Source organism: Felis catus, chromosome A1 (genome assembly GCF_018350175.1).
Source record: "Felis catus isolate Fca126 chromosome A1, F.catus_Fca126_mat1.0, whole genome shotgun sequence".
Lineage (NCBI taxonomy): Eukaryota > Metazoa > Chordata > Mammalia > Carnivora > Felidae > Felis > Felis catus.
This window is the reverse complement of record NC_058368.1, coordinates 5,842,443-5,868,556: the sequence shown is the minus strand read 5'-3', so window position 1 is coordinate 5,868,556 and position 26,114 is coordinate 5,842,443. Positions and strand designations below refer to the sequence as shown.

General features: G+C 41.4%; 1 protein-coding gene and 1 long non-coding RNA gene across 17 annotated transcripts in view; one reads left to right on the top strand and one right to left on the bottom strand.

The window, feature by feature from the left end:
* LOC101096779 (phospholipid-transporting ATPase IB-like) overlaps nt 1-25,756 on the top strand; it is a 216,630-nt gene extending 190,874 nt beyond the window's left edge. For 15 of the 16 annotated variants that reach the window (XM_045044103.1, XM_045043975.1, XM_023250089.2 and 12 more), the window contains 4 exons: nt 917-1,005; nt 9,231-9,329; nt 20,105-20,193; nt 25,438-25,756. In XM_045044103.1, coding sequence (XP_044900038.1) covers nt 917-1,005; nt 9,231-9,329; nt 20,105-20,193; nt 25,438-25,538 — 378 coding nt within the window. In that variant the 3' untranslated portion in view covers nt 25,539-25,756. Of the gene's footprint in view, nt 1-916; nt 1,006-9,230; nt 9,330-20,104; nt 20,194-25,437 lie in introns of those variants that run through there. The other variant, XR_006589310.1, reaches the window with a different exon arrangement.
* On the bottom strand, nt 10,515-15,000 carry LOC123381865. The gene is made up of 2 exons (XR_006589377.1): nt 14,453-15,000; nt 10,515-10,696 (listed from the first exon to the last, which is right to left on the bottom strand). It is a non-coding gene; the product is annotated as an uncharacterized LOC123381865 (long non-coding RNA).
* Nucleotides 25,757-26,114: the final 358 nt, after the last annotated feature.

Genomic DNA, 26,114 nt, shown 5'->3' with positions numbered 1-26,114 from the left:
GACTTACTATAGCCATTTTAATAACATGTATTATTCCCACAGGTCCTAAAGATAAATCACAGCATGCCACATGGGAAAGAGACCAGGGTGGTCAGGAGGAGGAACACAGGAGCTGAGGAGTGCTTAGGCCTTGCCTTTACTGGGGCTTCCATGGGAAAGGCAAGGCAGAGCAGGGTGAACAGCCCAGGAATGGCTAGTTTAAATGATTTTTTGCAGGCTTTGGACTATAGGGGTGGTTTCTAGTTGCCTGTTACCTGGTTCTGGAATGATTATGGCAAAGGAATAATGCCTCCTGGGGTATATGGGCCAGATAGAGGAGAGAGGCTGTGGATTAGTTTGCAGATCAAAGGCATCCTCTCCGCTGAGATCTTACCATCTGTAAGAATTGACTAGTTCTGGGAGGGGCAGTCTCCACACAGAAAGGTTTTTTTGTTTGGATGTTGAAACATCAGCATATACAGAAAATTAAAAATATATACAGTACAGAGCCTTACCCAGTCTTAAATCAGTACAGTCCTGATTCTCTCTGATCAGGCAGAGAGAAGAGTGATTTTTCACAGGGGACTAGAATGGCACAATTGTCTTACACACAATGTCTAGAAGTTAAGTAAAGTTGTATTGCTAGGTAACATAAGGTTGAACCACGCTTGCATTCCTGAGATAAAACTTATTTGATCAAAATATTTACTTGGTTGACTGTTTATAGAATACACTATTGAATTAAGTTAGCTGATACTATATTTAGGTTTTATGTACTTACACTGATTGAGTAGTTCTAGACTCCTATGACTGCATCCACACCTGCATCTCGAGGTTTTTGTGGAGGAGAAGGGAAACTGAAAGTTACACGTGGTACTCAATACTGACAAACTAAAAGATTCCTATGTAAATACTCTTTATTTCTATTTATTTGCAGGTCAGTGTGGTCCTGGTTTGTCCATACTTCTGGCTGGGTTTCTTCATAGTCCCTATTGTGTGCCTGATTCTAAATCTACTATGGACATCGTAAGTTGAAAATTAAGGTAGTAACCAAAAAAATATACTGTCATGGTTAATTCTTCTTTTCCAATTATGTGGTCTTCAAATTAAGTTGAATTTGAAAATTTGCCACTTTATGAATATTAACAGTCATGGGACTTTTAGAAGTAAATGTCTTCTGCCTTTTACCACCGTAGATTTCCCAGCAACCAATTTGGGGGGGAAAAAGATGTTATCAAAATACATGAGAGGTAAATTTGGTAGTGAACTACCTAGTTCATGATCTTTCCTGAAAGGTCATCCACTTACTCTTTAGAAGTGGGACTTCTATCTATTTTAGAGGAACCAAAACCTGATACCAGAGGATCACAGATTAAAAACTAATAACAAAATAAGAAACAGGAGAAAGATGTTCAAATTAGAAAGACATTCTTCACTTTTTAAAAACATGGGAAATAAGAATCTATTAAATATAGTTCCCCCAGAATATTTAGGTATTAGATGACAGAAACTCCCCTCCCCCTTTTTTTTCTTACTGAATCCAACAGGAAAAAAAGCTTTTAACTAAGGTGTTAGAAATCCCTGAAATCCCTAATGTTACAGATAAAGAACCCATGAAATTACAAGCTTTAAAAATCGGAAATAACTTGTACACGATCATCGTACATAATGTGTAACATGAACAACAGGGCTTTACAACATCATAGGGGAGCCTGAGTGGCTCAGTCAGTTGAGCACCTGACTTCGACTCAGGTCCTGATCTCACGGTCCGGTCCGTGGTGTTGAGACCCATATCGGGCTCTGTGCTGACAGCTCAGAGCCTGGAGCCTGCTTCGGATTCTGTGTCTCCCTCTCTGTCTGCCCCTCCCCTGCTCACAGTCTCTCTGTCTCTCTCAAAAATAAACATTAAAAAGTAAATAAACATCATAAATTTCAAACTAAGAAGTTAGAGAAAGAAATACTCTAGAAGGGATAATACTAATTTTGCTTTTTAATGTCCAATTCTTCCTTAATTCCTCTATACATCAGGGCAAATATAATTATTTATAGACCCCAAAGCAGAGGAGTGAATCTTTCTCAAATCCCCCCCCCAAACATTTTAGGTTCTTTTTCTCTTTCTGTGTGGTGTGTGTGTGTGTGTGTGTGTGTGTGTGTGTGTGTGCGCGCGCGCGCGTGTGTGTGCGCGTGTGTGTGTGCGCGCGCGCTTGCGCAAGTGTGGGGGAGGGGGTCTTTTCATTCATTCCACCTTCAGCAAGAACTGTCTTTTAAGAAACTGTTTGAAGAACCCTTTATATCAGTATTAACTCATCAACCAAAGTCAGCAATGGGAGGTGGAGAGAAAGTACTTAATACGTTTGTAATATGCACGTTTATTCATTCGATCCTGAAAGCAGGAGGCTTCAGGGCAGAGACAGCCAGTAGTGCTTACTCACGGCAACAGCCACTCTGGTGCCCCCCTGCTGGGGTCATGCCAGGAGAGCTGGATGGACAGCCCTCCTAGCATGAAAGGTATGTCACAGGGGAGGAAGCCCCAGACTATGAACCTGGGAGTCTCTGCAGGAGAACGGCAGTTTTCCTCTCTTGTCTCCTGAGAAAGGAGAGAGGCTTTGCTCCTTAATGGAAGCAAATTCTCCTGGGGAAGAGAAGGAGAAGGATCATGGGTTCCCACTCTTTGGAATGTGAGTAAAGTTGTGCAGGGGTGAGATAAAACCAGTGTCTCCAGGCTCACAAATCTTAGAATATCTCCATGGCTCCGATCTCATCACATTTTGAAACATAAACGTTCTGCCCTGGCACAGAATGTCTTCTCCACATTCCCACAGGTACATCTTATCTTCCATTCAGTAGGTTTTGCCATTTGGGGAGGAAACCATTCTAATGTAATTAATAGTTACATACCCACCTTTGTATTAACAGATCTCAGACTTTAAAAAATAATTATAACAAAAAAAAAAACCCTGGAAACATACCATTTCCCATTTTGGGGGCACCTCCAATCTGAGTGCTCCAGGATGTGCTGCCCCAAAGGCATTTATTTACTTAGTACCCAAGTGTTCCTGCTAGCAGAGTTGTGGCCAGTAGGGAGACAGAAACCTCAACCGAACTAGGATACGTTGAAGACTCCCAACCTAAAATAACCATTTCAGGGGCGCCTGAGTGGCTCAGTCAGTTAAGCATCCGACTCCTGATTTTGACTCAGGTCATGATCTCACAGTTGGTGAGATCGAGCCCCACGTCTGCACTGTGCTACCAGTGCAGAGCCTGCTTGGGACTCTCTCTCTTGCGGTCCCTCAAAATAAATAAATAAACATGAAAACATTCTTTAAAATGAGCATTTCATATCTATACCACAGCATCAATTTCCCCAGTGCAATATGTACTGGTCCTGTTTCATTCCATACTTTCTTTTGCTTACAGAATGCAGTTTTCTTCACATTGCTTTATTCCATCTCTGAGTATAAATATTTCTATTAAGTTGGATGAGATTCTTTCTGGAAAGAAAAAAAAAACCTTTCTATAAAGTACTCGATCTAGGGAAATTTTTAACTACTACATTTTAACGTGCAATATATTTCTCCTAATTATTCCTCACTACATCCTAATCCGCATCCCATCCACAAGTTTTTCAGTTTAACCTCGGAAATAATTACTGAGGAACAAATTAACCGACTGGGCGTTAACTGCTGTCACGTAGATGAAGAATGTGCCACACGCTGACAGCGCACAAGCGTGTCTTCCGTGCCGGTGTCACTGCGGAACTTGGAGCTTGAGTTTTTGAATCTTTCTGAAAGTGTGTTAAACTTTTTTAAAGGTGTTAAATTCCAGCACGTGGCATTACACATATCTCAGTATGAGCTCTTCAGCACATCAGCTGCGTTATTTCTGCTCTTTCTTAGCTCACCATTCATTTCTCCATTTCAGAACTCAAACTCTTACGGGTAAAAAACGTCAGAATGAAGTAGTCATCTTTTGCCCTGTGGCATCTGAAAACTTCCTGGATGGTCCTCTCCTATTAGGCAATAAAGGGTAGATTTGGATCTGTAAACACTCCATTTTTATCCTCTTAACCACCTGCACTTTCACATTGTATCAAACTTTGCTTAAAACACCTCGTTGGGCACATGTATAATATGGATAGTATGTATTTCTTAAAAAGCATAAATTTGGCTTTCTCAAGAATTAATTTCTCAATTCTTCCAAATTGTTTATCTGAGATGGCATTTGTATTTTTTTTAACGTTTATTTATTTGAGAGAGTGTGTACGTGCGCGTGAGCAGGGGAGGGGAAGAGAGAGGGAATCCTAAGCAGGTTCCACACTCAGCGTGGAGCCCTAAGTGGGGCTCCACCCCACAAACCTGAGCTGAAATCGAGAGTCGGTTGCTCAACTGACTGAGCCACCCAGCACCCCCGAGATGGCATTTTTAAATGAACTGCTATATACTCACAGCACAGCGAAGTTCATCTGTCAAGGTTGCTGTAAAATGCTGCCACTAAAGCCACCGGACTTTTAGGAGCAGTTCTTTTGGCTCTGTTTTGTTTTTAACCTCAACATATCTATCCCCTTTACTACTCTACTTATATTTCCTGCTTATAAAATATTCTATGATCCAGAATGATTTCAAAATCTTGGTACAAATGGGGCGCCTGGGTGGCTCACTTGGTTAAGCATCTGACTCTTGATTTCAGCTCCGATCAGGATTCATGGTCGGTGAGATTGAGCCCTGCACTGGGTTCTGCACCGACAGTGTGGAGCCTGCTTGGGATTCTCTTGCTCCCTTTCTCTGCTGCCCCTTCCTTTGCTCGCTCGCTCTCTCAAAATAAATAAATAAACATTTAAAAAAATCTTTTAAAAATCTTGGTACAATCCTAGGGAGATACTTACATGAAAATTAAGTAAAAACGTGAAATAATTCAAATATACATGTGATTTGGATTTTAAAAGACTGTATCTACTACTAAAATACTTTCTTTGAGTTACATAACACAGTAAAGTACAAATTTCAAACATTTCACAGTCCCTTTGAATTGCAGATTTTCCCACCTCTATTTACCATATTACAGAACAAAACAAAAACAAAAAATGTGGTATGCTAACTTATCTTTACTCAATGAAAAAAAAGGGGGGCCTCAAGTAATTAAAAAGACAATGAAAAATTCAGGATTACTCTTACTTGCCTTTAAAATGCAGCTGGGAACTTGCAGACCACCTTGGCCACACTCAGTTACAGACGAAGATGCTAACATACTGAGAGGATGATTCTAACAGGACCCCTCAGCATCCAGCGCACCCTTCTCTCTCTTTGGAAATCTAGGGTCTATGGCTAGATGACGACATCACTGGGGAATCAAGTGACAGAAGCCACAGGTTGTAAAAGATCCAAGTTAAGACCTACACTCGATGCCATGGATCACTTTCCAAATAATTTTCAGAGCTGTGAAGTATTACATTTTAGCCATCCTACAGTTACACATTATCAAGGAAATAGTTAGGATCCTTTACATAACTATGGAATTTACTAGACAAAGATTCCCAGGAAAAAGGAGTGACCCATGCGTCTTCATCGTGACTTTCAGAAGAATCCATGTAAATGCATGTAGGTGGTCCCGATAGCCAATTATGTTCCAAATACTCAATTGCACACCTATTTGCATCTAAAGGCACGTTTTCTCAAAGAAATGTAAGTAGCAGTATTTTTTTTTTTAATCAGGCCACAAGTGGCTATTTATTTGATAACATGGATGAAATGAAACTCATTTCCGTGGGGGGAAAAGGGAAACAGTGTCACTGGAAATGAGCAGTATTTCAGCTCCTGAGAAATACTTTACTGGGTACACAAGTGCTTGAAACTGTTGTTTCCCGGCCTGAAATCTAGGAAGGTAAGGAATGAAGAGAAGTTGCTGCAGAGGGTGGTAAGAGGGGGAGGACCTGAGGAGGCAGGTACACGTGCAGAAACTGGGGGTGTGAGGAAACCAGCGAGCCAGAGGTGGTCGCTTCTGCTTCAGATTAGACTTCAGACCTTGCCCCTTAGGACCTACTGCCAGAACCACCATCCCAAGGCTCTCCCTCAGGAGCTGTACAAAGGACCTCGTCGACAGGATCCCAGAGCTAACACGGTGAACTGCATCCCTGCTGCCCCCCCCCCGCCGTGTGGCTTCCTGCTGTGCAGCGAGGAGAAAATGTGGTGGCTTGAAGGGTGCCCTGATTATCTGGGATCTTTTTATTTATCTCTCATGCGTACTTCCTTGATAATTTAGTTCTATTGTTTATTCTACAGAAAAATCATAAGTGACAAATGCCATATTTTACTATTTATAATCCATTCTCAGGAGTTAGAAAATGTTTATACTCTACCTTGAACTTTCTTTCCATAAAACAAAAACTGTTCACTTTCGAGTAAACAGCAAATATAGCCTGTGCCTCTATTTCAACTGCTTTACAAAATGTTCTCCTCCATCACTCTTCACCTTTCCTTACATTGTGATGTCCAAATATGTCGTTAGATAGACATACAGTAAGTAAAGCTTTTTATAATGAATAATCACGGACTTCTGAACCTGTCAAATAAAGTATGGCTTTTCTTTTCCAACATTCAAACCATATCTTATTAGCTACATTTCCTTCGTTGTTCGTTTGTTGTTTAGTTACTTCCCATCAGCAACTTCCTGATACACCGGAGACAGATAAACCTTGTAGTCAACGTACGAAGAACATGGTAAAGTGTTCGCTTGTTACATGTTCATAATTTTACTTTAATCCAAAAGGATTTCAAGAGATTCAATGCAGTGCCAACACAGTGACGTCACAGTCACAGGTTTTAAGTTAAAATATCAGTAGAACAGCTGCTGACTAGAGAGAAAGGCAGCTTCCTTTGTTTAGGGAACAGCTTAGAAAATTCCTAAAATTGAAGCATACCAGTTAGACACATGTGTTTTTCTTCAAGTATACATTAGTGTTTAAGCTTGTTAATTCTTTATTTTTTTATTTTTTTTTTTTATGCTTATTTTTGAGAGAGACAGAGCGTGAGCGGGGAAGGGGCAGAAGAGAGAGAGACAAAATCCAAAGCAGGCTTCAGGTTCTGAGCCCGCAGCACAGACCTAGACCCAGGGCTGGAACTCAGGAACTTCGAGATCATGACCTGAGCTGAAGTCAGAGGCTTACCCAACTGAGCCACCCAGGCACCCCGGCTTCTTAATTCTTTTATAATCCAATTTTGAAGTGTGTGGCATCACATTCTTTGATGGTTTTTGTTCCAAAACTTGACCACTGACGTCTCTAATAATTTCTCCCAATCACCCCATCTTCCTTCTTCCCGTGATTTTCTGCCTCAGCCAGCCTAAAATTTATAAACCACCAAGTCCTACTACCAGCCTAAACTCTTGCACTTTTTAATTGTACTTGTCTGGGGATGTGAGCGGCTATGACTACCCAGGCGTCCATGAGCTGTCCTCTGTGTCACTTCTTAGCGCCTGCCAGACCCCTCCCAAGGCCACAGATGGCCTGCTCCAGCCCCGTCTCCCCCGCCTCTCTCAGGTCATGCTTACTGTGCCCCTCCCACCACAGGGGTTTCCCAGAGTGGGTCCCCTCTGTCCAGAATGCTCTCCCACACCCTCCTTCACTAACCGGCTTCTCCTCCTTCACCCCAGCTCAAATTCCACTTCTCCAGAGAAGGCTTTGCTAACACCCTCGGAAGCTTCTGCCTCTGCCGCACACTGGAATGGTGCCACATGGGGCCCCTTCCATCATACCTGTTTCCCTCTGACGTGGCTCATCCGTGTACTTGTCTGTTGACTGTCTCTCTACATACGTCGGAAGCGTTGCGAAAGCAGAAACCGGGGCTCCTGAGTGGCTCAGTCGGTTGAGCGTCCGACTTCGGCTCAGGTCACGATCTCACGGTTTGTGACGTCGAGCCCCGCGTCGGGCTCTGTGCTGACAGCTCAGAGCCTGGAGCCTGCTTCGGATTCTGTGTCTCCCTCTCTGTCTGCTGCCCCTCCCCCACTCATGCTCTGTCTCTCTCTCTCTCTCTCTCTCTCTCTCTCTCTCTCTCTCTCTCAGAAACAAATGTTAAAAAAATTTAAAAAAGAGAAAGTAGAAACAATGTCTATTTTTGCTTTGGTATCTAATTGTGGCTCAAAGAAACTTAATACTGGAGTGGATGAATGATGAGTGCATGAATACAGATAGAGACCCTAATGAAAACAAGTTGCCACAGAAAGGGGGAGCACTGTCTTGTCGGTTTCAAGTCAGAAACCCACACCTGTGGTCAAGCACTGACAGGACACATCCACTCTGCCCTTACGACTGCTGTGAATGGCACAGGTAGTCCTAGGTCTCTCTGATCGAAGTGAGGGTTGGAGGCAGCACACAGCTGAAAACTTGAGAATCAAGATTCCCAACTAGTGACCATGGTAGAAAAAGTCATACGGAATCACGTCTCAGTCCTCTGAACCTTCAACTGTCTGGCTAAAATGCATGCAGATTGGGGCGCCTGGGTGGCTCAGTCGGTTAAGCGTCCGACTTCGGCTCAGGTCATGATCTCACAGTCTGTGAGTTCGAGCCCCGCGTCGGGCTCTGTGCTGACAGCTCAGAGCCTGGAGCCCATTTCAGATTCTGTGTCTCCCTCTCTCTCTACCCCTCCCCTGTTCATGCTCTGTCTCTCTCTGTCTCAAAAATAAATAAATGTTAAAAAAAAAATTTAAGGGGCGCCTGGGTGGCACAGTCGGTTAAGCGTCCGACTTCAGCCAGGTCACGATCTCGCGGTCCGTGAGTTCGAGCCCCGCATCAGGCTCTGGGCTGATGGCTCAGAGCCTGGAGCCTGTTTCCGATTCTGTGTCTCCCTCTCTCTCTGCCCCTCCCCCTGTTCATGCTCTGTCTCTCTCTGTCCCAAAAAATAAATAAAAAACGTTGAAAAAAAAATTTAAAAAAAAATTAAAAAAAAATAATAATAATAAAATAAAATGCATGCAGATTGACTCGTCCAGAGTCACGGCCCCTGCAACGTAGACACACACCCAGATCTACAGACTTGCACGGAGAGTCGGCAGTGTTCGGGGCGGCTGCAGCACCCCCTCTGGTAACGCCCCGTAGCTGCTGGGAAAGCAAGACTCTGGTTTCGCTCGGAGGCTGGGCACAATGCATCGCATCTCATCGTACAGCCTGTAGGCAAGGGATGTCCAGCTACCCAAGAGGGAGAAATTGTTGCTTACACCGTGTAAAGCTCATGTGTTCTTTTTATCTTTCCCATACGATACAGGATTAGAAATACCTGCAACGGAACGTTACTAGAAGAAGTTCGTAAGATGGAAAGAGGCAGGGTTCAAGAACTTCATCTTCCAACAGCGTTTGAAAAGAGGTGAGGCTCTTCCCTTTATCCTGACTTTTGTTAAAAACCTGATCTCCTTGTTCTTTTTCTACCTTTCCTCTCCCAGGCACTTCCATACGTGTCATGATTCCGCAAGTTTATTAAGTGCATGTCAACAGGCTTCTTGAACTTCACACCCCCAGCCACACCAGCTTCCCGTAAGATCCTCCTTTCAGCGGATGGCAACTTCATTCTTCCAGTTTCTCAGGCCAGAAATCTTGCAGTCATTCTCACATCCTCTTTCTCCTATCCCACCCCCATCGTGTCAGAAAATCTGACTGTTCCTACTTCAAAACAAAAACACAAACAAAAAAAAACCCCTGAGAATTTGATCACTACTCACAACCCGCACCATCTTGACCAGGTCCAGCCTCCATCATCTTTCTCCTGGATTATTGCAGAGGCCTCTTACCAGGTATCTCTGCTTCTGGCCTTCCCCATAGCAGTCAGAGGGAGGAGGCTTTGGCAGGGTAAATCAGACCATATCACTCCCTGCTCTCTGCCTTCCTATGACCTCTCCTCTCACTCTCTCACTCAGAAAGACAAGACCCTTTTAGTGGCTGCCAGTGCCCTACACACAGTCCCATCACACACACACACACACACACACACACACACACACACACAAAACCAATTTGAGATACCTCCTTATGGCTTTCTCTTCTCCTGTCTGGTCACCAAAAGGTTTTGTTTTTTTTTAATGCCTCGTTTTGGAAAATCACATTTCCATTTCACCCCACGTATTTTCAAAGAAAGGTGTGTCCTTTTCACAACCTCCCTTGCTATTATTCTAACAGATGGTGCATCAAGCTCATGCACGCTGACTTTATTTTAACTTCTAGTGGTTGGTGGACAGACACCCAGATACCTGTGTTGGGCCAAGGAATCTGCTAATCTCTGCCACTTTCCCCTGCAGATTCGTGCAGAAAGGTTTAGACGTGCAGGGGAAGCAGCTCCTCTCTCTGAGTCCTTCCCGCTAGACGAAGCTGGGGATACAGGAGGTCAGGGGAGGGCACCGCCAGAGAAAAAGACCAGGGCTGCTTCTAGAAATGCTCCCCTCCTCCCACCGCCTGGGAAGAAGACACCAAATTACAGTGTCCGCTTCCACAGTTGCTGCTTCTTCCCACTGGTCCTGACCCGACGGCCTTGAGAGAAGAATAGACCGAATGCTAGGAATCAAAGTGTACCAATATTTTTTATCTCTGTATCTAAACTAGCTCCAGGGAGAGATCCGTTCCAATTGTCTGACACAACCTGGGTGTTCTTCTGAGTAAAAGTGCCATGCTCCTTTTCTTCTATTCAAGGCACTTCCATGAAGCCTGGTCTGTCCTGGAGTTTTAAGTGGGCTTTCTCTGCATCTGGAATATTTATACAGGAAGTATAAGGCAAAGAATAAGTCTTTAACGATACTGGATGGCTGCTATATTTGGAGTACTTTGTTAACCAAGATGGAAAGGGTCAAAAGCAACTGGTGATGTGACCTGAATAAAGAGGCCCAAACACATTTTTTATTTAGGGAGAAGCAAAATTGTAAGTGGGCAAATATAAAATAAGTGAATGGGGTGATTAATCAAGACCCACATATTTGGCACCTGGTGAGTACTCAGGAGTGACGGTCCCAAGCGCTGGCAAGGACGAAGAGCAAGTACAGATGTTGAAAAGACAGTCTGGACAGCTGGGCATTTCTCATGAGTTTAAAGAAAAGCTTATCCCATGTCCCAACAGTCCCATTTCTAGGTAGTTACCCAAGAGACTTTAAAGTGTATGTCTACACATCCAGGTGCATGATGCGGAAAGATCTCCATCAGGTATGACCCGAAGAAGATTTCACCAAGATACATTACAACGAAACTGTCAAAAATCAAAGACAAAGAATCTTGAAAGCAACAAAAGGAAAGAAGCTTGTCACACCCAAGGCGATGCTATCAACCGATTTTTCGACACAAAACTTATTGTCCGAGGAGGGTAGCATGCTATATTCAAAGTGCTGAAGGGAAAACAGCCACCAACCGAGAATACTGTATCTGACAAAGCTGGAACTGAAGGAGCGATAAAGAGTTTTCGAAACAAACAAAAGGGAAAGGAGTTTATCACCGCGGGCCTGGCCTTACAAGACATGTTAGAGGGACTTCTTTAGCTGAAACAATAGGGCATTAATCAACAGAAAACCATGAAAAGTATAAATCTCATTGGTAAATGTAAATATATAGTAAAATTCAAAATAATCTAATGTTGAAAAGGTGATAGATAAATCAATATGAAGGTTAAAAGACAAAAGTAGTAAAAAATAACTATAATTACAATCATTTGTTAATAAATACACAAGAAAAAATTGACATACAAAACAAAGGGGGGGGAGAGTAAAAATTCAGACTTTTAGAATGCGTTTGAACTTCAACTGCTACCAAGTTAAAACAGACTGTTACAAATACAAATCATTTTAGGTAAGCCTCATGGTAACCACAGAGCAAAGAACTATCATAAATACACAAAGAAAATAATAAATAAAAAAGCATCTAAGCATACCACTACAGAAAAACCATCAAATCACAAAAAAGAGAGCAAGAAATGAAGGACAACGGTCCTTCAAAACAACAAACAAAATGGTAACAAGTACACAACCAAAACAGCCAAAAAACAACAAAGAGCCAAAAATAAGCAGTAACTACACATAGGCATATCTTGTTTTATTGTGCTTTGCTTTATTGCACTTCACAGATACTGCTTTTCTTCCCCCCCTTTTCTCTTTACAAATTGAAGTTTTGTGGCAATCCTGTGTCCACAAGTCTATTGGCACCACTTTTCTGACAGCATTTGCTTACTTCATGTCTCTGTGTCACATTTTGGTAATTTGCACAGTATTGCAAACATTTTCATTACTATTTTTATGGTGATCTGTCAACAGTGATTATGACTTGATGAAAGTTCAGGTGATGGTAAGCAGTCATCAGCAGTAAGTTATTTTTTAATTAAGGTATGTACATTTTTTAAGGCATAATGCAATGACACACTTGGACTACAGTATAGGATAAACATGACTTTTATAAGCACAGGGAAAACAAAAAAATCCATCTGACTTGGTTTATTGCAATATTAGCTTTACTATGGTAGTCTAGAACCAAACCTGCAGTACCACTGAGGTATGCCTATACTTATGAGTAATTACTTTAAATGTAAATGGACTAAATTATCCAATTAAAAGAAATAGAGGGGCTTAATGGATTAAAAAAAACAAGACTCATCTATATGTTGTCTACAGGTAACTCACTTCAGATGTAAAGACACAGAGACTGAAGGCAAAGGGATAGAAAATGATATTCTATGCAAATGGAAACCAAAAGAAATCTAGGGTAGCTATACTTATATCAGACAAAATAGACTTTAAAATAAAAACAAGAGACAAAGAAAGGCATTACACAATGAAGAAAGGGTTAATCCAACAAAAGGATATAATATGTGTAAATATTTATGCACCCAGCATAAGAATACTAAATATATAAAGCAAATATTAACAAACCCAAAAGAAGAAATAGACAGCAATACAATAATAGCAGGGGACTCTAATATCCCACTTTCATTAATGGATAGATATCCTAGACAGAAAATCAACAAGGAAACATTGACCTTAAATGTCTTGTTAGATGATGGACGTAACAGATACACATAGAACATTCCATCTCAGAGCAAAAGTATATACATTCTTCTCAAAGGCACATGGAACAATCTCCAAGACAGATCATATGTTCAGCCTCCAAACAAGTCTTAAGATATTTAAGAAGACTAAAATCATATCAAGCACCTTTTCCAGCCACAATGCTATGAAACTGGAAATCAATTACAAGAAGAAAACTGGAAAACTCACAGTTTGTAGAGATTAAACAATATACTATTGAACAACCAATGGTCAAAAAAGAAATCAATATATGTCTGGAAACAAATGAAAATGGGAAGACAACATACCAAAACTTACACGATGCAGCAAAGGCAGCTCTATAGAGGGAAGTTCATTGCAATAAATGCCAACATTAAGATACAAAAGACATCTCAAATAAACAATCTAATGATACCCTTTAAGGAACTAGAAAAAGAAGAAGTAAGCCTAAAGTTAGCAGAAGGAAGGAAATAACAAAGAGCAGAGCAGATATAAATGAAATAGAGCAAAAACACAATAGAAAAGATCAATTAACTACTGTGGTTTTCAAAAAATAGAAAAACGTTTGGTTAGATTCATGATAAGAAAAAGAGAGAAAACTCAAATAAATCAGAAATTCTACACCTGAAACTAACATTACACTGTATGTTAACTAACTGGAATTTAAATAAAAATTTGAGAAAGAAAAAAAAAAAACCCAAACCCTGTCTTATTAGTTGTCCTGCCAAGACGAAAAAGCAGTATGGAATACAACTGTTATTATGTTGCCATCAGTTTTAAATATTTTAATGAATGACTTTATTGTATTTGTACCCTGAGGCTTTTAAAGTTAAGGTCATATTGAAAAAAAAATAAATTAAAAAAAAAAGACAGACATTACAATTGATCCCACAGATATACAGAGGACCATAAAACACTACTATCAACAATTATACACCAACAATTGGACAACCTGAAAGAAATGGATAAATTCTTAGAAACAAACACAGTCTACCAAGATGAATCATGAAGAAATAGAAAATATGAGCAAACCAATTACCAGTAAGAAAATTGAATCAGTAATCAAAGACCTCCCAATAAACAAAAGTCCACGACCAGGTTTCACTGGTAAATTCTACCCAACGTTTAAAGAAGAATTAATACTAATCCTTATCAAACTCATCCAAAAAGTAGAAGAAAAGAGAACACTTCTAAACTCATTTTACAAGATCAGCACTTACCCTGATACCAAACCACAGAAGGACAGTACAAGAAACAAAAATTATAGGCCAAGATCCCTGATGAACACACATACAAAATCCTCAACAAAATATTAGCAAACCAAATTCAACAATAACTTAAAAGGATCATATGCCATGATCAAGTGGGATTTATGTCAAGGGTGCAATAATGGTTCAACATCCACAAATTAATCAGTGAGATACACCACATTAACAAAATGAAGGATAAAAATCATGATTACCTTAATAGATATAGAAAAAGCACTTGATGAAATTCAACATCCTTTCATGATAAAAACTCTCAACAAACTGGGTATAGAGGGATGTACCTTAACATAATAAAGGCCACAGCTATGACAACATATGACAAGGTCTCAACATATAACAAGCTCACAGCTAACATCATAATCAACAGTGAAAAACTGAAACCATTTCCTCCAAGATCAGGAACAGGATAAGGAAGTCCACTCTTGCCACTTTTATTCAATATAATATTGTACGTCCTAACCAAAGCAATTAAGCAAAACAAAAGTGGGGGAGGGAGTTCATTCAAATTGGAAAGGAAGAAGTAAAATTGTCACTATATGCAGATGACATGACATTATATACAGAAAACCTTAAATACTCCATCAAAAAACCTGCTGGAATAAGCAAATGCAGTAATCTGCATCACAGGATACAAAATCAATATACAAAAACCAGTTGTGTTTCTTTTTTTTTTATTTTTTCAGTGTTTATTTACTTTTGAGAGACAGAAAGAGAGACAGAGCACGAGCAGGGGAGTGGCAGAGAGAGGGAGACACAGAAACTACAAACTGAAAACTCTAAGACACTGATGAAAGAAACTGAAGATGACACCAGCAAATGGAAAAATATTCTATGGTTATGGATTAGAAGAATATTGTTAAAATGTGCACACTACTTAAAGCAAACTACAGATTCAAGGCAATCCTTAGCAAAATTCCAATGGCATTTTTTACAGAATTAGAACAAACAATCCAAAAAGTTGAATCTAGAAATTTGTATCTAGAAATACCCCGTACGTATGTGGTCAGTTAGTTTACAACATAGGCACCAAAAATATACAACGTTTATCTTCAATAAACGTGTTGGAAAAACGACAATAACATGCAAAAGAATGAAACTGGACCACTATCTGCACCATACACAAAAACTAACTCAAAATGGATTAAAGATTGAATGTAAGACCTAAAACCCTGGAACTCTTAGAATAAAACACAGGACGTATGCTCCTTGATTGGTGTTAGTGATTTTTTTTATTTGACCCCCAAAACAAAGGCAACAATAACAAAAATAAACAAGTAGGACTATATCAAACGAGAAAGCTTCTGTACAGCAAAGGAAACCATCAACAAAATGAAAAGGCAACCTACAGAATGGGAGAAAATATTTGCAAATCATATCTGATAAAGGAGTAATATCCAAAATATATAAAGAACTCATACAACTCAATAGCAAAACCCTGATCGATCCAATTAAAAACTATCAGAAGATATGAACAGACATTTTCCCAAAGACATACAGATGACCAAAGGTACATGGAAAGGTGCTCAACATCAGTAATCATCAGGGAAATGCAAATCAAAACTACAATGATATATCACCTCACAGCTATTAGAACAGCTATTATCAAAAAGGCAAGAAACAACAAGTGTTGGCAGAATGTGGAAAAAAGGAAACCCTTATGCAGTGTTGTTGGGAATGAAAATTAGTATAGCCACTATGGAAAACAGTTAAAACTAAAATTAGATACACCATATGATTCAGAAATTCCACTTCTGGAAACAAAATCACTATGTTAAAGAAATGTCTGCACACCCCCCTCCATGTTCACTATGGCATTATTTACAATAGCCAATATATTGAAACAACCTAAATGCCCATCAGTGGATGAATAAAGAAAATGTAGTATGTGTGTGTATATATATATAATGGAAAACTATTCAATTATAATAAACAAGGAAATTCTGCTGTTAGTGACAACACGGATGGACCCCGAGGGCATTATGTTAAATGAAATAAGTCAGATAGAGAAAGACAAAAATTCTACTTATATGTAGAATCTAAACAAAACAAAACACCAAACTCACAGATATAGAGAACAGATTGGTGGTTGCCAGAGGTGGTAAGGTGAAATTGATGAAGAGTGAAATTGGTGAAAACTTCCAGTTATAAAATAAGTAAGTCATGGGGATGTAATGTAAAGCATGGTGACTACAGTTAATATTACTACTTTGTATATTTAAAAATACTAAGAGAGAGCTTAAAAGTCCTCATCACTAGAAAAAACAATTGTACCTATGCATGGTGATGGATGCTAACTAGACTTGTGGTGATTATACGTATCATTATGTTGTACACTTGAAATGAAACGTTATAAGTCAATTATATCTCACTTTTAAAAAATGGAGAAAATGTGAATAGACCCAAACAAGGCAATTCAATCAGTAATGACACACCTCCCACAAATAAAAGTCCAGGACTAGGTGGCTTCATTGGTGAAATCTACAGAACATTTACCAATCCCTTTCAAACTCTTCAAAAAATAGAAGTGGAAGGAGCACTTCCAAACTCCTTTTACCAGGCCAGCATTACCCTGATACCAAAGCCAGGTAAGGATACTACAAGAGAACTACAGGCCAATATCCCTGTTGAATATAAATACAAAAATTTTCAGTACATACTAGCTAACCTAAATTCAATAGTACGTTAAAATGACCACGTATCATGATCAAGTGGGATTTATTCTGGGAATGCAAAAATGGTTCAACATCCACAAATCAATAAGTGTGACATACCACAGTAATAGAATAAAAGACAAAAATCATGGTTGTTTCAATAGATGCAGAGAAAGTACTTGACAAAATTCAACATTCTCTCATGATAAAAGCTCTCAACAGACTGGGTATAGAAGAAACACACCTCAACAGAATAAAAGCCATATATGACAAACCCACACATAACATCACACTCCGTCGTAAAAGGTTGAAAACTTTTCCTCTAAAATCACAAAAAAAGGCAAAGGTGCCCACTCTCACCACTCCTATTCAATACTGCACTGAAAGTCCTAGACAGAGCAATTAGGCAAGAAAAAAAAAGCATGCAAATTGGAAAGGAAGAGGTAAAATTATCTCTATTTGCTGATGATATGAGCTTGCAGATAGAAAATCCTTAAGAATCCACCAAAATACTGTTAGAATAAAAAAATTCAGGAAAGTTGCAGGATATAAAACCAAGATGCAAAAATCAGCTGCATTTCTAACAGTAAACTCTCTGAAAATAAAGAAGACAATCCCATTTACAACTGCATCAAAAACAATAAAATACATAGGAAAAATTTAACCAAGGAAGTGAAAGACCTAAATAACAAAAGCTGTAACACACTGATGAAAGACATTGAAGAGGGCACAAATAAATGGAAAGATATCCTGCATTCATGGATCAGAAGAGTTAACATTAAAATGTGCATACTACCCAATGTCATCTATAGACTGAATGCACTCCCTATCAAAATTCTAATGACGTTGTAATAGAAAAAAATAAAAAATAAATAGAAGAAAATAAATAGAAAAAAATCCTAAACTTTGCATGAAACCCCACATAACCAAAGCAATCTTGGGAAAGAACAAAGCTGGAGGCATCACACTTTTTGATTTCAAACTATATTACAAAGCTATTACACTATTACATTCTCTTCTAAAGCTAATATATATATTGCTATAGCAATCAAAACAGTATAGTAACTGATATAAAAAATAGAGCTGGGAGATTGATACCTAGGTAAATACCTTTGTTAAAATTCATTACACTGTACTTTTAAGATCTGTGCATTTTATCACATGCAAAATCAATCTCAGTAAGAAACCAAACCAAAACGATAAATACGATATAAATGTGCAAAAAGAAAGCTCACATAACATAGGGCTAACCTCCCCAATAGATAAACTGTTTCTAGAAATCAGTAAGATCAACCACCCCCAAGCAATAGAAAAATAAGCAAAGTACAGTTCACAGAAAAGGAAATAAAAGGAAATACTAAAGATTCTTAATCTCATTAAAATATTCTCAACTTTACTCATAATAAGAAATGAAAATCCTAAGTACACAGGAAGGATATTTTTCATCCATCATCATTGGCCACCCTTGGTTAGTGAAAGTATGGGAAAGTAAAGAATTATGGCAGTTACTTCGGCAATATCTATCAGAAATATAATTGCATATGGCCTTTGACTCGGTAATTCCATTTCTGGGAACATACCATTCCCTCCCATCCTCAGAATACTCACACAGGTCCCAGTGGTAGGGACCACCACAGTATTTGGAACAGCAAACACTTAGGAACAACCATACCTGTGGCACATTGTCATGCTAACATACTCTCTAGCTGTGAAAAGGAGTTAGGGAGCTCCCTGGGTACTGAGATGCAAACGATTCTAGGATGTATTAGCCGAAAAAGTCAAATGTCAGACGCCGTGTACAATATTCAACCTTTAGTGCAAAGGGCAGGGATAATAATATATGAGCACTTTTTCTTAGAAAGCACCTCTGCAAAATTAGCTAAGAAAGCACTTCGAGCGATTACCAGTAAAGAACAGATTACCAGTGAGGAACCAGGAAGATGGGGAAAGGAAAACAATGTTTATTCTCTACTTTTCATATTTTCTCTTCCAATTTTTAACCATGTAAATGTTTTATCTGTGTCAAATTTAGCATAGACAGAGAGGGAAAGGAAAAAGGAGGGAAGGAGAGAGAGGAGAGAGAGGGAGAGGAGGGAATGCAAATGAGTAAATGGATTCTGGAAAGCCCGGAGCCAAATGCTCTTCAGCTCCTAGATATATGAGCAAAAGTAAAATCCTACTTTTTTTTTAAGTTAAAAAAAAATCTGGTTCAGGACATTATCAGTGGGTAGCCTTCATTCTAGAGGGGAATTCAGAGGGGGAAGCCAGTAGCCAGCTATTCCAAAGGCCACCCCCGTCGTGCAATAACCTTTGAGCCGCACCGCCCCGGGAGCTGCTTCTTCAGGCATCCCTCGAAAGCTTCCTCTGAGCCACGAAGGGGAAGCTGGCTCTAGGGAAGACCCTCTTCCCGCAGGAGGACACGGTATCAGAGCGCCCTTACGGCTGTCGAAAGCAGCTACGGTTTATCACGCAGGGTGTGAGCCCCTCAAGTCCCTGCAAATGTCAGGATACATGGTAAGTCCCAAAACAGCAGAAGGCCCCAGTATGGCCTAGTGACATCTTAGGAGTGAGAAAGCAGATTAGGTTAGGCCACCTGGGTATTTTTTTAACCCCATCTTTCAGCTTGTAGAGGAAAAAAAAAAAAAAAAAAGAAAAAACCATGGACTTCTCTAATTATGCTGCTATGCTTACCCACTCTGTGGAATTTAGAAAGTATTGAACTTGGGGCTTCTGGTGTAGTGTCACGATAAGCCTTGGGAACTGGAGAAGGTAGCTCTTTTGCTAGAGTTGACCCTTCCCGACAGACATGGTTCAGAGTCTTGACCCAGCGTAAGTTATGGCTTTGCCATTAGAACAGGAAGTTGAGACAAAGATTTTTAAAATACACATTATAAAATCTCTAAGGTGCTCTGGGAGGCCAGAAGACTGACCAGACATTGGTCGTTCAGTTCAACTACCGGTGAAGGACAGTTAGGAGAGCCGTATAATAAAGAAACGTTCACAAGCACAACCCTATTTTAGAAGAAGCACTTTGTTGAGTGTCTAGATAGTATCAATTTTCAACTTTAGTTGAACTATATGAACACCCTCTGAAACGTGAGGAAGACTCTTTTCTTTTACCTCGTCACTTGTTTTGTTTTGTTCTGTTTCACTTTCCGATGAACTAAAGCCAGGTTATGATTGGTTTACTCACAGCGTGAAGACAGAACACCTCCAACTGCCTCTGTCCAGCCAGCTGCACAAGGTGGTCTTCCAGGATGAATCTGTTGATCGAAGCGCCCCACGTGAGTATCGGTGCCGTAAAGTAGGCCGCAAAGCTGAGACTCCACCTACGGACGAGGAGGAGGAGTAATTCAACGTTAGGTGCTTCTCGATGAGATTATGCCAAGTGAAAGGAGCCAGACCCAAAAAGACAAGCACCGTATGGCCCCACTGCTATGAGGTGCTTAGAGTCCTCAAACCCATAGAGACAGAAAGGAGACTGGGGGTTAATAGGGGCCCGGGGATGGGAGAATGGGGACTCAGTGTTTAATGGGTATGGAGTTTCAGTTTGGGAAGGTGGAAAGAGGTCCGTAGACAGATGCTGGTGATGGTTCCACAGCACTGTGAATGTACTTACTGCCCCTGGATTGTACCCTTAAACTTCATTAAGATGGTAAGTGTTACGTTACATGTATTTTACCACAATTTTTTTAAAAAAGGAAACTACCTGTAGTATTACATATTTTTTAGAAGGTAAGGTAGTTCTCACACAGAAGGAGGGCTCCATTGGATTCATGAAATTAATGTTCTTGGCCTAAAGCAAGTGTGGTCTGAAAGAGTAATTCCCGGTCTCCCACTCCATGATAACATCCTCAAATCTAACATCCTCACGTTTGCAAGATCTTCTGACAGATTCCCAGCCTACCATTTTAAATGGAAAAGTAGTACTTGGCTCCAAATAATTTATACCCTTAGAAAACTTACATACCCTTATTGGGGGTGTGATGTTAACATAGCCCACATTGGGCATGAAAACCTTTAAAAGTTATTTCATTTTCCCTTCCTTCAAAAAGGAATGTGTCCAAGAAGTGCCTAGATGAAATGTTTAGGTCCCATGTGACTCATGTCTGGTAACGTGAGTGCTGAGTACGATCCTGAGAACAAGTCAAACAAAAAGGCGATACAAATAAAGGAACATGTGGTGTTTGTGGAGACTAACTGTCCCTCCTTTCCGACCAACGTATTTGTTGAAAGTTGTAGGATTTTAAAATTCTATTGTCTATTTTTTTAAGCTTGTTTATTTTGAGAGAGAGAGAGACATAGAGAAACAGAACATTAGCTGCGTGGGGGCAGAGAGCGAGGGAGAGAGAGAATCCCAAGCAGACTCTGCACCATCAGCACAGAGCCTGACGTGGGACTCGATCCCACGAACCGAGAGATCATGACCTGAGCCGAAACCAAGAGCTGGACGCTTATCAGACCGAGCCACCCATGTGCCCCTTATTGTCTATTTTTTATATCACAGATTTGTGTGTCTCTGGATTGACTGCTATTTCTCTTTTGCACACACACGCATTACTTCCTCTTCCTGTCCTGTGCCCACCACTTTGCCTTCCCCTCACCCTAGAGACACTTAGGAAACAGCAGCTGAAAGGGAACCAAAGGTAAAAACAAGAAAAAGAAAAAAAATGAACGAGGACAAGAAAACAAAGGATGGCAGAGGTCTTAAAAATTTGGGTGACATCCCTCCCGTCCTCTTTCCCAACCGAGGGCCTTGACTTCTCCATCCCTGAGAAAAACGCACCAGAAATGAACCTGCGGGGGTTCCCGCCACCACCTCACCTGCCACGTGCTCTGCCTTCCCGCTTGTTTGCACAGACTGGCTCTCCCTCCCGTGCGCCTGCCTCTGACTCCGTCTGCTCCTGCACGCCCGAGCGCCTCGCCCCGGCTGCTCCTTCATTTACCTTCTACGTCACCACTTTCCCACGCTCCTCTGTTACATCGTTCTACCAGCCTCCAGAAGGTGGTCTCACCAAGCAGAACCTCCTCTGGACCCCACGTCACCCATTAGAGTGCGCCCCATTCCGTCACACTCCTTTGCAGCAACGGCTCCGGATCAAATCGTTCGTCCCCGGGGTCTCCAGACCCCCTCCTCCCAGTCTCTCTTGAACCCGCTCCAGTAAGCCTTCACTCCTACCACGCCACTGACACGCCTCCAGTCAAGGCCACCAGTGATGTCCAAAACCGCCCCTGGCTTCCTCTCCCCCCCAGCCGGCCCCGTCTGCCGCCTTCGCTTGAAGACAGCCGCATGCTTCCGACTGTTCGGGCCACGATCCTTTCAGTCGTTCTTAATTCCTCTAACGTAGCGGATGGCTCTGCCGTCACACTGTGCTCAGAGACCGACCGCTTGCCACGCACACCCCCGTTGGCACCCGGGTCTGGACCACCATCACCCACCGGCACTGCCTCAACAACCTCTTGACCCATCTCCTGCCTCTACCCGGGACCCTTACACGGTAGCCGAAGTGACGCATTTAAAATTACGTCAGCACGAGCACATGAGTTTTCTGCTTGAAATCCCGCAATGGCTATCAGATTCAACGTCAAAAAAGACCCACTCGGTCTGGACCCCGTCGCTTTCCTAGTGTCACCTAATCTTCTTCCTCCTTCACTCCACTCCATCCTCTGTGCTCTCCTCACAACGTATCAGGAATGCTCTCTCCTCAGGGCCTTTGAACCGGCCCACACTTATGCCTAGAAAGCAAATCCCTCATGTTATCTGTGTCACTCATTCTCCCACTTCCTTCAAGCTTTTGTCCAAGTACTTTTTCTGTTGTCCACAGCTCTTTAGTACATTCTTGGGACCATACGATTAACTTTATGTTACGTGCTTATTATGTACTTATTTATGTATCTCTATTGCTAGAAGGTAAGCTCCATAACAAGAAGGATTTTTGCTTTACTAACTCATTCCAAGAATGCATGTACATAGTAGACACGCTATACAAATCTCATTGAATGAATGGACTAATTGACTAATGAAGAGTCTCCAAGCAGAATTAACAAATCGCCATTCCTTCTTCCATCTGTCCGACGTCAACTATGAACATGGCCAAAATGGAACCCATATTCATGGAGCACATAAAACTGATTTGGGCCACTGTTAAATACTCGGGCTTCACTGCACTGAATATTTGGAGCCACCATGTGGAGACAGTTATTAAATCCTTGTCGAATGGCAGGTTAACTGGATGAATCCTCACTTTGCAGAGAAGGAAATGGTTCGGCAAATTTGTCCCTTGCCTTAGATTCTATCTCTAGAAATGGGCAGAAGCCAGATTGGAGCCTCAGTCTGTCTCACTCCAAAGTGCCACCCTGTCGAGCTCCAGAGAAGAGACACGGAAACCAGACAGATGGGCAGCTACATCCCAGTTCTGCCTCGTGACTTGCTGTGGGACTCTAGGCATATTAGTCACCGTCCCTGAGCTGCACGGTCTCTACCTTTTTGGCATTTCATGCTACTGGGGTCATGACAGGTAGTATGGAGTGTTAACGGACACGTGTATCTGGACTCAAATAGATGGTAAATGTTTTACACAGTAATCACATTGTCCTAAAACCACTACAAAACCAATACGAATGTCCTGAAAATATCACTGACTGAATGTATATGAGAAACTGAAAAATATATTTCAGTTACTTTTAAAAACATTGTATTTTCATGACCCACTTTTTAAAAATATTAAAACAGAGAATGTTATTGAAAGGTTAGAAATCTTACAGGATTATAAGAGCCTCTAAGGTGTTTTTTCTGCAACATTATCTTTTATTGCTTGAAGTCCCTCAGGCAGTTTGTGGGTTTGGGGGTCCTGTATATTTTTCTGCTGTACACCAAAATATTATTAATATTAGCTTGAATTTGTAGAGTGCTCTGAGCTCCTCAAATAAGAAATAGAGGGGGAAGTTCTTTGTTAATTGCAATTAACAACTCTTTCATGAGCCAGAAAATTCTGGCTTTAAGATTTGATCAGACTCCTCAATTTCTAATGAAGTGCATTAAACAAGACAATTATGCCAAAATAATGAGAAATGACACAGTCGACTCTGAGATCTGCTAAACGTTTGACCAGGTGAAGAAAAAAATGACTTGAAAATTCCCTCATGCTTCGCCTCTACATCCCTTCCTCTATGCTTGGACTCTGGCTGTGGCTGAGCATCTAGGAAGCAGGTGCACTGGGAAGCCAGCCAGGGGAAGCTCAGGCGTGGGGTCCATCCAGGGCCCCGTTGTTACTTTCCGTCTGTCAGGACGGACAAAAGTGGGAGACGCCAAGAGCTGGAGGCTTCCTCTGAGCTCCCCGTTTGGATGCAAACGGAAGGTAAAGGTTCGTCAGACTGAGCTGCTGACCTGATGGCGCATCTCTGTCAAGCTGAGGGGTGCGGGCTGGGCAGGTGGAGGGTCACGGTCCCTGCTGTCCCTCTTCAGCCCTCACTCCTCCCTGGGAACACTGCTGAAAGGAAAACCAGGCCCGGTTTCCAAAAAGACACCATTTAACTCTGGTGTAGCAGCAGATCCTGCTTCTCTGAGGCCAGATCTTTATATAGTTTGGGGGACCTTTTTTAGGAAAATTAGGTTTAAATGTTTAGAATGAGTCCAAAAAATCACAACAGATCACTAGCGTACAAAAGAAAATTCTAAAACACCACCCAGAGCTTTGAATGAGGTAAGCGGCCACTTCAGCTCACAAAAGGTCCTCTCTGTACACGAGTCTTGTCAGAAGCAAGCAGAAATATACTTTCAGGCCAAATCTGAAGCATTCTTTTCAGATCCTCCTGCTCTCTGCAAGTCTCAGGTCAAGAATAAAAACAGGGGAAAACAGAAAAAAAAAAAAAGGGGCAAACTTCCACCTTGAGGTTGTGATGGAGTTCGAGCGGGAAGGAAAGAGGAGGAAGGAAACCCCCAGGGGTTGGAAGCTACTGGTAACAGTGTCCACCCACAGCTTGGGGTTAAATCGGCCCAAACGGCGAGGCTCCATGCCCGGCACTTAGGCCCGCGGCAGGCGCTTCGGCTGGGCAGTTGTCAGAAGGATCGGTTCTCGAGCCCCGCGGCAGACTCGTGAAACCAGACGCTCTGGACGTGGGGCCGGTGGTCACCACGGGAATTCTGGTGCACACCTGAGAAGCACTGGTCCGGTGTCGGTGCCGGATCCTGGGATTTCACCAGCTCCCAGGCGCTTACACTGTGCAGGGAAGGCTGGGACCACCTGTCTTTCCTTCCACGCGGGAGCAATTTCAGTTAATCCGGTGCCACGTGGACATAAATCACTTTCCTTCTTTCAGTCGTGGCCCCAGGAGTGGGTATGTTAATACAGCCAAATTTGCAAGCCGCTCCATTACCATCCCTCACCACCTCACCACTTTTCCCGCCTCCGTCACGGGCCTGCCTGATGTGGCCGATGAGGCCCAGTCTGGTAGGAGTCTTGCTTTCTGTCAACAGAATGTTCCCTGTTAGTGCTCCTAACAGATTCCTCTGTGCTTTACTCTTTCAGGTGGGTACGCATTTTCTCAGCTAGAACAAGGTGTGATTACTCAGGAAGAACTCATCCGTTCTTATGACGCTACTAAAATCAAAACCAGTAAGAGCTTATAGTCCGATCTCTTCTGAGTCCAGCTACGAGTGAGGTTTGGACCACATCCTGTGTTCTCGTGTCCTTCCCCGAGACCGTGGAACGTGCCAACGCCCCCAAATGCTCATTTCTTGTGGCTCTGGCCAATTTGTTATTTATGTATCGACAGAGTCACAATCCTTGGATATAAATAATGGGGGAAGCCTATTTGCTTTTTTTAAAATTTGCGTTCAATGTTTCACCTAACTTGTTTACTTTTTTGTGGTTGTGAGATGATCAGTTCAGTCTGAAGTATAAAATTAAAAGCATTCTGTTTCACCAAAACTTAAGCTCTGGTATAAGTTGTTTTGGGAGAAAAGGTAAAGAATGTCATGATGAATAAGCCTCCCTTACTTAACTGCAAACGAGTCACCCACAAACTCTGTACTTTGAAAACTCACAGACTAAGGTGGAGCGTATAAAGGCAGAATATAAAATATTTTTCTAAGTAGGACGTCCTGTCACTTTGAATCATATTTTACTTGTACAATATCTGCACGGTACTCTTGATTTCAATGAATTCAAACAGGTGGAAAATACCCTAATCTCAGGCTTCAAAA